Source organism: Lycium barbarum, chromosome 3 (genome assembly GCF_019175385.1).
Source record: "Lycium barbarum isolate Lr01 chromosome 3, ASM1917538v2, whole genome shotgun sequence".
NCBI lineage: Eukaryota > Viridiplantae > Streptophyta > Magnoliopsida > Solanales > Solanaceae > Lycium > Lycium barbarum.
Window position 1 is genome coordinate 115,830,248 of NC_083339.1, and position 10,512 is coordinate 115,840,759.

General features: G+C 36.8%; 2 protein-coding genes across 4 annotated transcripts; one reads left to right on the plus strand and one right to left on the minus strand.

The window, feature by feature from the left end:
- On the plus strand, nucleotides 1-5,721 carry LOC132631929 (kinesin-like protein KIN-10C). 2 transcript variants are annotated; one of them, XM_060347675.1, is made up of 17 exons: nucleotides 1-336; nucleotides 766-931; nucleotides 1,020-1,220; nucleotides 1,324-1,513; nucleotides 1,609-1,814; nucleotides 1,911-2,095; nucleotides 2,192-2,231; nucleotides 2,689-2,766; nucleotides 2,870-2,929; nucleotides 3,051-3,101; nucleotides 3,223-3,313; nucleotides 3,422-3,711; nucleotides 3,801-3,847; nucleotides 4,727-4,748; nucleotides 4,835-4,903; nucleotides 5,005-5,043; nucleotides 5,479-5,721. In XM_060347675.1, the coding sequence occupies exons 1-17, from the start codon at nucleotides 137-139 to the stop codon at nucleotides 5,521-5,523; spliced, it is 1,980 nt and encodes a 659-aa protein (XP_060203658.1). In that variant the 5' UTR covers nucleotides 1-136; the 3' UTR covers nucleotides 5,524-5,721. The 2 variants fall into 2 exon arrangements, with proteins under 2 accessions (XP_060203658.1, XP_060203659.1); XM_060347676.1 differs by lacking the exons at nucleotides 2,689-2,766; nucleotides 2,870-2,929 and having other exon boundaries at nucleotides 3,045-3,101.
- On the minus strand, nucleotides 1,856-10,189 carry LOC132631931 (uncharacterized protein At3g49055). 2 transcript variants are annotated; one of them, XM_060347678.1, is made up of 6 exons: nucleotides 9,260-10,189; nucleotides 8,573-8,649; nucleotides 7,461-7,572; nucleotides 7,270-7,386; nucleotides 5,932-6,311; nucleotides 1,856-1,995 (listed from the first exon to the last, which is right to left on the minus strand). In XM_060347678.1, exons 1-5 carry the CDS (start codon nucleotides 10,136-10,138, stop codon nucleotides 5,967-5,969), a joined length of 1,530 nt encoding a protein of 509 aa, XP_060203661.1. In that variant the 5' UTR covers nucleotides 10,139-10,189; the 3' UTR covers nucleotides 1,856-1,995; nucleotides 5,932-5,966. The 2 variants fall into 2 exon arrangements, with proteins under 2 accessions (XP_060203661.1, XP_060203660.1); XM_060347677.1 differs by lacking the exon at nucleotides 1,856-1,995 and having other exon boundaries at nucleotides 5,509-6,311; nucleotides 9,260-10,188.
- Nucleotides 10,190-10,512: the final 323 nt, after the last annotated feature.

Genomic DNA, 10,512 nt, shown 5'->3' on the forward strand with positions numbered 1-10,512 from the left:
GGAGCGGCAGGAGGACAAATGAAGATTGAATTTGAAAATTGAACCCTAACGGCTACTTGTCTTCGATACAGGATCAGTAACAGTCACCAAACATCCACTCTGTCGGTTTTAATCCCATCTCCATAATTTGTTTTCGATGGCTTTGTCTACACCCGATTCAAATCGCTTGAAACGAATAATGTCTCGTAGAGTACGAATTGTTGGGAAAATCCGAGCATTTACTGATCAAGAGAATGAATTCTATTTGAAGCCGTGGGTCACCGTGTGCCGGACCAAAGAGAGCGATCTCCATTCGTCTACAAAGGTTAAAATTTCATTTGGAGATGAAGTGAGCAGGTAATGTTTGTGCTGAATTTTGAATACTAATTTGGCCATGAGAGGGTTTCAACTTTAATTTCTGTGGTTTCCAGATTGCGGTGTTAACCAGTATTAGTTTGTTTTAGCTACAAATGATGAACAATTGTTTTAAGCGTTAGCCAAGGAACCCACTGCCAATAGGTTAGATCCGCCCATGGATTTAATTGCATGTTAGTCATTGGGTTGTTAGGTCTTGTTCTAGTCCTAATAATGTGAGATTCTATGATATCTTTGGCGAATTTTTGAAGATAGCCATTTGTTGATGTAATTTTTACATAGCTTTCTTTCTTTTGACATTGAATTTGAGCTTGGTATTCTTTGGGTTAATGGCGCTAGGCATCTATCCTTTTTTTTGGAAGGGAAAAATCTGAGATGTTCTATTTTTTTTTATTTTTTTTTATTTTGCAGCCGAAAAGATGTATATGAATTGGATAATTGTTATGAACAAGACGAGGATAATGCTGTAGTATTCACAAGAGAGGTAAGGTCACTGATATCAGAAGTTCTCAGTGGTCGAAATGTATCAATTATTGCATATGGAGCTAAAGGCAGTGGAAAAACCCACACAATCCAGGTCTGTCTTCTGTGTATTTCCCCTTTGCTTATCTAATAATAACCTTCTATTACGTTGAAACTGAGGATATTGTTTCTTTTTGTTGTAGGGTTCTGTGGACAAACAAGGTTTGGCAGCAATGGCAATAGATGAGATCCTTTCGCAGACAAAGGATACAAAGAGAGCAGTGTTCGTTTCTTTTTATGAGGTGTTCCAGGATCATGTCTATGATCTTTTGGATCCTAATCATCCTGAAGTTCAAGTGCTTGAAGATTCTCAAGGAAAAATAAAGCTCAAAGGACTGTCTAAGGCAAGTTAAACTAGTTTAATGACTTAACCTAATCCTGGGAGTAAAATGTTGACAAATTGCATATTGTTATGGTTAAGATCGGTCTCTTCTTTTCTTTTACTAGGTTGCTGTGAATTCCATTTCACAATTTCATGATCTAAGTGCTTGTTGGGCTGCACCATGCTATTCAGTACAAAAGACACCAGTCCAAATGCCCAAAAGGAGTCACAAAGGTTTAATGATACATATAGCATCTGCTGATGACATCCAGGGTAGTAAATGTCCCAATGTGATGAACTTTGTGGATTTGGCAGGTCAGCTAGTCCTAAACCTCCAAAAATTGTAGAGATATTCTCCTATGCTCAATAATTTCATTTTAGTTATCGTCATTGTATGGTTGTGCTCTCAGGCTATGAGGATTCCAGAAGAAGCAGCAAAGATGGAATTATGCTTACGGAAAGTACTAGAATAAACAAGTCTTTATATGCCATAATGAACGTGGTGTACGCTCTGAACACAAATGAAAAGCGTGTGCCTTATCGAGAAGGCAAACTCACTCGGATGCTGCAGGAATCTCTTGGAGGCTCCAATCATGTTGTGTTGCTTACCTGCTTGGTAATCACTTCTCATCATTACATGGTTGATATTCTGTGTACATTCAAAAGTCGTTTGGAAGATTCCTTTTCTCACCCTTCCATTGTTTTGTTATAGAATCCAATTGTTTGCCAAGATACTCTTTATGTAGTAAGTTTGGCTTCACGATCATGTCAAAGCACTGGCCAGATATCGACAAGCTCTGCAATGAAAAGTAAAAAGCACACTAATCAACAAGTACGACTAATGGGTACCCCGTTGTCTGGGAAAAAGAACAACTCTGCTTGCAATTTAACAGGAAGGTATTGCGACATGACATATCATATAATGAACTAGCATATATCGCTGCTTACTGACTGATGCGTACTTAAACATTTGCTTTTGTGCTTTCATTGAAGGAAATTATTCAGTGAGAGAAAAGCTATCATCTCTAAGCAGGTACTGATGCATCTATTGCTTTTGTCCAGACAGAGTTTTATCCTTTTGGTTCTGATTCCTATATAATTGGTTGAATTAACCATTTAAAAAGATAGTTTACTACAAGCCCCCAACATTAGTTGTCAACTTTGCTTTTGTCCAGACAGAGTTTTATCCTTTTGGTTCTGATTCCTATATAATTGGTTGAATTAATTGTTTAAAAAGATAGTTTACTACAAGCCCCCAACTTTATTTGTCAACTCATCTGGTTTGTACCTCTATGTTTTAGGGCATGAAATATAAACTTCTTCACTGCACAAAGTCTTCTCTTTTACTTTTGCAATGTTGCTTTTTCACTTTTTGGTTGGGTTTATTGGTTCACTAAAATGATGGAAATTATCCTAATCTAGCTGAAATCAACTGGCAATTGTTTATATAGCACTTTAACGTGTCATTGATTTGTACCTTAACATCATAGGATGATCTCAACTCAGCTACAAAGTTTAAGCCTCTTTCAGAGAACGCTTCAACCATCACATCTTCCTTCCATAAAAAGGTACACGACTTAATCAGTTGAAGCATTGGTTTACTAAAGATGTTAACATATCATTCATTCTTTAGTTTATGCCATGTGGAACTTACGGTGTTATGTTTTCCAGACTTCTCAAGACAAGTCCAATTCAGTTAGCTCTGGAGCCTTGATATTATCAGCAGAAAATGTAAGTGTTCTTAAATTTTGTGAATGCATTTCTGTTCCTTTTGTATTTTGCTGTTTTGAAGGCTATGCATCGGCTTAATTAATGTAGCTATGCATGGGCGCAACTAATGTATTAGTTTCAGGTAATCCCAAATGCTGTCAAGGAAACAATCTCTGTTAAGAAGATGGAAAAGGTGAGGCAACTTAAATTTGGTTGTATAGTAATCATTTAGTTCAACATTTTCTGCAAGGTACTACTACTGCACTTTTTGACTTGGAGCTGTCTGTGTACTGAGAATTATCTTTGCATCTCAGGATGCCTCTCCACCAAATAAAGCAGAGGATTTAGAAGTTACTCCCGAAGTTCATTGTGATATCAAAGAAATAGTTTCTTTTGCACATGATGGTAGGTTGGGTGACAATTTGATTATTCTGTTTAATAGTGATATCAAAAAATTCAAAGAAATATTTCATTTTCTGAGTTTTTTTTTCCACATATACTATGACCTTGCAGGTATGGTTGGTATAGAGAAGAAAAACGATGACGTGAACATAGACAATGCAGGATCACCACCGCTAAGTGCAAGACTTAGAGAAATAACGAATAATTTACGGTTGTTGGAGGCTTCAACTCCTTTGCATATACTGATGCCAAAGCAATCAGATGCATCCCAAGGAAGCCTTGAAAGTCGTGACATTACAGAACCTAAAACCCCAAAAACTGAAACTGATGTAAGAACTTTGGAGGTTGACAAGTATACTAGTCCTTGGGAAAGATTTCATACCCGCAGTTCTGGAGTAAAGGTAGTGATTTACTTTTTGTGAATAGTTTTTTAAGCATTTTGTTGTTTGATGCTACTTTCAACTCATTCAATCTCCTTTTCATTGTGCAGAATTGCCTTGTCCAAGAATATCTGAATTTCTTAAATACTGCAAGCAAGTAAGTGAACAATTTCCCACGTAACCGGTTCTCCTCTTTATGTATCGTTCTTTTTCCTTTTGGTATTGGTTGTCAATTTTTTGCGGACTAAGATTTTTCTTATCACCCTTCTTTTATTGCCTTAAAAAATACAATAAGACTAACTTGATATTTGCTTCTCAAGCTATATTTCCCTGTCCTGCTTTCACTTTTTTTTTTTTTTGGCAAAATCTCCTTTTAAATTTGCAACAACAACAACAGCCCAGTGAAATCCCACAACGTGGGGTATGGGGAGGGTAGAGTGTACGCATACTCCTACCAAGGTAGGACGGCTGTTTCCGAAAGACCCTCGGTTCAATAGAAAGCATAAAAAGAGGTCAGATAAGGCCAAGAAGTTCAAAGTGTTGTAGAAATGAAAATAACGAAAGCGATTAAGTCATGATGAAGTAGTTTGCAAAGGGGCAGTAGCTATCACAGATAAAATAAGATAATCAAAGTACAGAAAATAACAGATAGTAGCAGAAATCAAAGCAAGAGAAATTATAGCGCGATAATGCGACTACTACTATGAAAGGATAAACGAGACTATCTACTAGCCTTCTTTTAAATTTGCGAAGCAGAAAATTGCAAGTTTGTGTTTTTTTTTTTTGCTTTCCAGCTTTCACCTTTTTGAAACAGTTTCTTTTTAGTTGTAAAACATTAAGTGGTAAAAACTGCAAATTTTAAAAGTAGCAACCTTAATGTAATGTTATCTTAAGCAACAAACCACAAGTTCCTGCAGTTCCTTTTTTGATTGTCGGGGAAAGATTTTAGCCAGAACTAGTCTTATAATCTGCTTTGGTGCTGCGACTATGCATTGGCTAATTTTAACATTCGTCTTTCTCTCATTTGTGATTACAGGGAAGAGTTAACAAGGATCCAGGTAAGCTCGTATTTGGATACTATTCTTTATCATGCCTATCATCATTGCACATAATGGTTTACAAGATAATATCATATTTCACACAGGGCATTGGAGAAAAGAGAGCAACTTACATTCTTGAACTTCGTGAAGATTCTCCAGAACCTTTTAAGAGGGTAAGAACCTTGGAACATAATTCATGGTTTTGCAAGACAGAAAAAAGGATAATAATGTTTGTACTTAAAAATATTGATCTGTTTTATTAACTTTTACTCAGCTTGAAGATTTGCAAGAAGTTGGTCTCTCGGCAAAGGAGGTATTTTCACTAATCTTTACTTCAAAATATCGCTTGGTGTCCAATGTGTAGCAGTTAATATTTTGAGCTACTGTCATTACTGCCTAAGAAGAAAAAATTGAATCTATGCGGGAAAAAGACATTGCTAGTGTAAGTCTTTTGATCTGGTGTATGTGTTGATCTGCATTTGACATTAGTTTTCTCCATGCACTTCACCCCTCTCAAAGGAAAAAAAAAAAAAAAAGGAAGACATCTTGAGTTGAGGGAAAGTAAGAAAAGAACACAAAGATTTAGAAATTTCACTTGATTGTGCAAGAACTTTGTTGGATGAATTAAAGGACTTTCCAAGTATTCAATTGAAATTACTTGAACTTTATTCTCTGGGGGATGAACTAATAGAGAATTCATGCAATTCATGCCATAATTCTTTGGTTTTCTGTTTTGGTTCTTTTGCAGGTAAATGGCTTGATGAGAAGAATGGCTGGACAGCTTTTCAACTAGATTGTGAACAATAGTTCTTTTGATGGCAACTAGAATTTGCCAGCATTTCCATTATGTTGCTAAATCAATTTGTTAGATTATACAGTTTGATATATTTATGTATCAGTTGTTGTAGTTATGTTCTATTATGTAAATGTGAAAAAACTTTTTGCCTTTCCAATGTTCAAGCCTCGGCTATGAATGACTTTTTAATCTTTCCCTTTTTTTATATCTTTTTATCTCCCAATTGGAGTTATTAAACTGGACTTATCTCATGAAACGACCATCCAGGAACAAGAATTATTCTACTGTAGCGATCTCCTTCACTATTATTCTTCGTGAAAGCCATCAATTATCCATAGGATGGAAGCAGAAATTCATGTAAAACATTTAAATAAAGGCTAAAAATTAAGGGAAGAAAGCCTTTACTTTGGGCTCGGAGGAGAGAATGAGACAATCAAACATTAACTGACAAATGCTTGCATTTCTGGTAGCATCCTTGTTACTTGTCGCACAGCAGTTGTATCATTAACAGTGCAGAACTTGAGAGCCCGCCACGGCCAGCATACATGCCTCAATCTACGGCGATTTATTCGCTCCTTTTTCTCCGCTACTTCTAATTGTCTCGTTAGCTCCTCGATCTGCTTACGTAATTCAGTAGCCCTGCTGTCTGCAAGTTGGAGAGATCTCTCAGCTGCCTCCCGCGCTGCGATGGCTGCCGCCTCTAGCTCATCTTTCAGCTGCAACTTGCTATTGGAAGTACGTAAAGCAGCTTTGATCTTTTCCAATTCTTGTTTCTGAATACTGACCTGTCGTTAACAAAAACATCACATTTGCCTTGTATTCACAAACTAGAATTTGTTTTTACTAGTCTGGATATACAAGTAGCAGCTATTGGTGTTAATCATAGGCCAATCAGAAAAAGCGACTCCGTTTTGGTTTGCCTTTTTTTTTTTTTTAGCTTTCTAGCTATTCAGGGCAATTGGTTCTCAAAAGCTCACCTAATTCCAATGGTTGTTTAATGAATTAAGCAGTCAAAACCTATGCTGTTCTTTTTTCCATACAAAGATTCCCAATTACAGACATTGTGACTATCTGAACCCAAAAGGACTAAATAAAGGTTGGAAAAGCTGCGAAGGTACAAAAAAATGCTACTCAAAGTATCTTAAGAAAATTGTTGCAGAAAGCATATGATAGAAACTGCATATCAAAACAGTAGAGTATATCGGTTAATGGCAAAGTAATTAATGCGATGTGTCTCTTTTCTGGGGACAAGCAATTTTCGAGGAATATTACTTAGCGATATCTTATTTTTTGGTTTAGTGCTAAATGTCAAAGAGTTCTGTGTTAGTTGTAATGAATTTGGGAGTGTTCAGGATAGTTTTTCCTCATATTGCAGAAAAGTTTGCTAGCACAGAAGAGAAGCACCACATTCTTCTAGCCTCCTAAGAAAAGCAAATTTCCCAGAGTGAGATAGGGAAGTGTGGCCACCCCCTACTGCATAAATTGGCTAGAAACTGTACACAAATTCGTTTTCATTCTTTCAAAAACAGTGACTGATTGCATTCATTAATCTTAGTTGCATTAGTATCTATTCGGGAATATTTGTTAGATCAGTAGCTATAGGCTATAGCCAACTTACTACTGCTTTATATTACTGACTGACCACCAAATAAAATCTAGCAACTACTTGTGACAACTGACAATGTGAGGGTAGGAAACAAACCAAGCAGAAATAAAAGAGCTCGATTGATCATGCAAACCTACCAGTTCTTCCCGCTTTTTAATAGCTTTCTTACCAGCTTCCACTTCCATTTCACAAGCTTCTCTCCATCTACGGATTTCTTCTTCAGCCTCTTTATTTTCTACCATGAGTTCTGCAACCTGGAAGATGAAACGGGGAAAAGGCATGAAACAGTTCAACATCTTAAGGAGTGTTACCTGAGTCAGAAACTAACCTTTTCAGTAAGCATCATTTCTCTATCTTCCAACTCTTTGATGTATGTCATATTTGCTTCTAGCTTCTGACTTTGTTTGTCTGATAGATGCTGCAGAGACTCCATCTCTGACCTGGAAGTTACTAGATAGTTAAACACAAGACTCCAGGTAAATGATTAAATTATGGTTAATTTTTTGATCATCCATTTAGTCCAATGCTTGCCCCCTCTTATAAGTATGTTCTCTGGTAATCGCATTGAAATAAGAGCGAGTAGAGAGCATGTGTAAGCTGTTGTTTAGTTTGTAATATTGGAGTAATAATATTTTAAATTATTTGGGTACTACAGTCTAAATATTCCAACGTGTTTGTTTTGCGACACAACCTTTAATCACTCTTTTGAGGCAGTGATAATATCAGGCCTCAAGCCTTTCCTTTCTGTTCTCTTCATCTAATTTCTAACATAAGCGAGGTCCTTAGTGCCTGTGTGCGTCTCTTAGTGTTTGTATACATGTCTGAAAGAGAGAAAACAGAATGATTCTCAGGCTCATTTAGGTCCAGTAAATTCCTGTGTGTGAAGTTTCATGAATGAAAGAGGGTGATATTATATCATTCTTGAACTTCTTGCAGTTGCCAGAAATGATCTTTCCCTAATAAAGTAAAATTTAAGCTTCAAGATTGGACCATGCTATGTATTACCCTAAAAAGGTACACTTCACTACATCCAATTGATTGAGCCTCATTCAGAGAATGTCATCCTTGTTAATGTAATGCTATCAAGCACTAGGCTTGATTTTACACTGTATTTAATGTATTGCTACTCATTAGAGCTTCATGCTCCCACTATCTAAGCTTCATGTAAAATATGAAAGATACTATCATATACGTACTACCTACCTTAGTAGGAGTAAGGTCTGCGTACACTCTACCCTCCCCAGACCCCACGTTGTGGGATTTCACTGGGTTGTTGTTGTTGTTGTACTATCATATACATACTTGATTTAAGACAATATATGTTGGATGCAGTCATGGAATATGGTTAATAAAAGAAAGCTAGACAAAAGACCATTCCTAATTTGAAGATGGACATGATAACAATATATCTATGAAAGCAACATATTGCCAGCACAATACCTGGATTCCTCCAAAGACCTCTGCAACTGTGTGATTTCAAGTCTTAACTTCTTTGTTATTGCTTCGACAGTTGAGGCCTGGTAAGTGTCAATGAATAAATTACATCTAGTCAGAAGCACGCTAACTGATTTCCAATCAAGCTTATAAAAATACTACCTTCAAGGTGATGAACCATTCTCTTCTAAATTCGCAATATACACAAAGGTCAAGGATATTGTTGCTAAGTTGATTAAATTAGTCGTAAAACCACCTGAAGAGGTGGCAGGTGAGAAAGAATTTGATGTCATGATCAGTAGCAGTAATGCTCCTATCTGGATCTTAATAGTCATTTCTCAATTGTTAACAAAGTTGTTAGTTATTCGATCATTCGCAGATACATAAATGGAAACATGAATTTTCCTGAACTCAGAATAAGCATATGTACACTATTAAGTTCTTTTCAAGACTGGCATCTACATCTTTATATTTGTATGACTATTGATTCTGAAATTGTCATCTCAATATTTGAATAGCTCTATCGTTGGAGACCTTGCTATTCTTCTTTTCAAATGTCAAGACAAACATAGAGATGCAAAGCCAAATCTCGAATTTAGAGAGAATGGTTCAAAGTTAGCTACCACGGTAAGTTACATATAAGTATATGTGTGTGTGTGTGTGTCTGTGTACATACACAGCCAAAAATGTTACCAGAGCAACAGCTTCTGTTTGGCATTCATCATTATCCGATTTGACGCTGGTATCAGAATCTAGATTATCTGAAGAGGTTTCGCTTTTTGCACTTCCTATCATAAATCCAAACCCAAAGCCAACCTTTTGCAACCCTCTCTCTGCAATCTGCAAAATGGCTCCTTTCTTCTGTTCAGTATTGCACCTTAATCTGTTCAAACTCTTCTCTGCTGCCTCCTTTTCCACTAAAGCAATCTTAAGCAAGCTATTAATATCTCGATTCTCCTCTTCTAAACTCACCACACTATTCTCCAATTCTCTCTTCTCCTTTTTCCTCATTTCCTCACACTCTCTCCATTTTTCCTCAACTAGATTCACCAGTTCTAGAACCAGCTTCAGCTCTACAGAAAACACTGTTGTTTTTTCTCTTTTCTCTTCGCGCTTTAACTCAGAGTTTTCTGCTCCATCCACACACAAATTGAGATTGTCAACCAACCTCAGTAAACTATGCTTCGCAGATTGCACAATCTCCAAATTACGCGAACAAACTGCTGATTGCTCTCTTTTCTCATCTAGTAGTTCCTCAGCTTTCTTTCTTGAGACCTCAAGCTCAGTCCTTATTCTCTCTTTTTCTTCGTAAAAATGCATTTCTCTACGGCGAAAATCATCCTCAAGTCTCTGAATAGCGAGACGAAGTGTGTCTCTTTCCTTGGAGAGATCAACGTATCGCTTGAGAACATCGTCCTTTTGCAACTGAATATGGTGAAGGAGATCATCCTTTTCAGTCAGTTTCAATTGGAGGCTTTGGTTGGAAGCGCGAAGAGTCTCAATTTCCGCGACGAGAGAGTTGTTTCGTGAGCGTAAATAGCGAATGTCATGGGAGATATGTTGAGTTTCCATGGTATCCCGATGTCTCCGTAGTTTGTGATTGAAGTTGTCATGAAGAATAAGAAGGCAAGCACTCGCAAAGGAAGCTACCAGTCAATCAAAATGAATTTCCGTTAGGTGAAAGTAGTAGTATGTACCGGTTTGGCGCAGGAACTTTTGTTACAAAATTACTCACTCTATCTCAATTTATGCGAAGGGAAGGAATTCGGAATAGATAGTCAAAATATTTAGAGTAAATGATCAAAAACACACTTAAACTATCACTTTTTTCGTAAGTTCAATTTTATATCTCAACTATCTATTATTTCCTTTACCTACTTAAACTATTGCTAAAAACACACCTTGACGCTAGTTTAGGTAGGTAAAGGGAACAATAGACAGTTGGT

Coding starts and splice junctions, on each gene's coding strand:
- LOC132631931 (XM_060347678.1), bottom strand. CDS start 10,138: ATGGAAACTCAACATATCTCCCATGACATTCGCTATTTACGCTCACGA. Junction 7,387..7,460: donor AAATGATGCTTACTGAAAAG/GTTAGTTTCTGA, acceptor TTCATCTTCCAG/GTTGCAGAACTCATGGTAGA. Junction 6,312..7,269: donor TTAAAAAGCGGGAAGAACTG/GTAGGTTTGCAT, acceptor TGTTAACGACAG/GTCAGTATTCAGAAACAAGA.
- LOC132631929 (XM_060347675.1), top strand. CDS start 137: ATGGCTTTGTCTACACCCGATTCAAATCGCTTGAAACGAATAATGTCT. Junction 2,767..2,869: donor CATCTTCCTTCCATAAAAAG/GTACACGACTTA, acceptor TATGTTTTCCAG/ACTTCTCAAGACAAGTCCAA. Junction 3,712..3,800: donor CCCGCAGTTCTGGAGTAAAG/GTAGTGATTTAC, acceptor TTCATTGTGCAG/AATTGCCTTGTCCAAGAATA.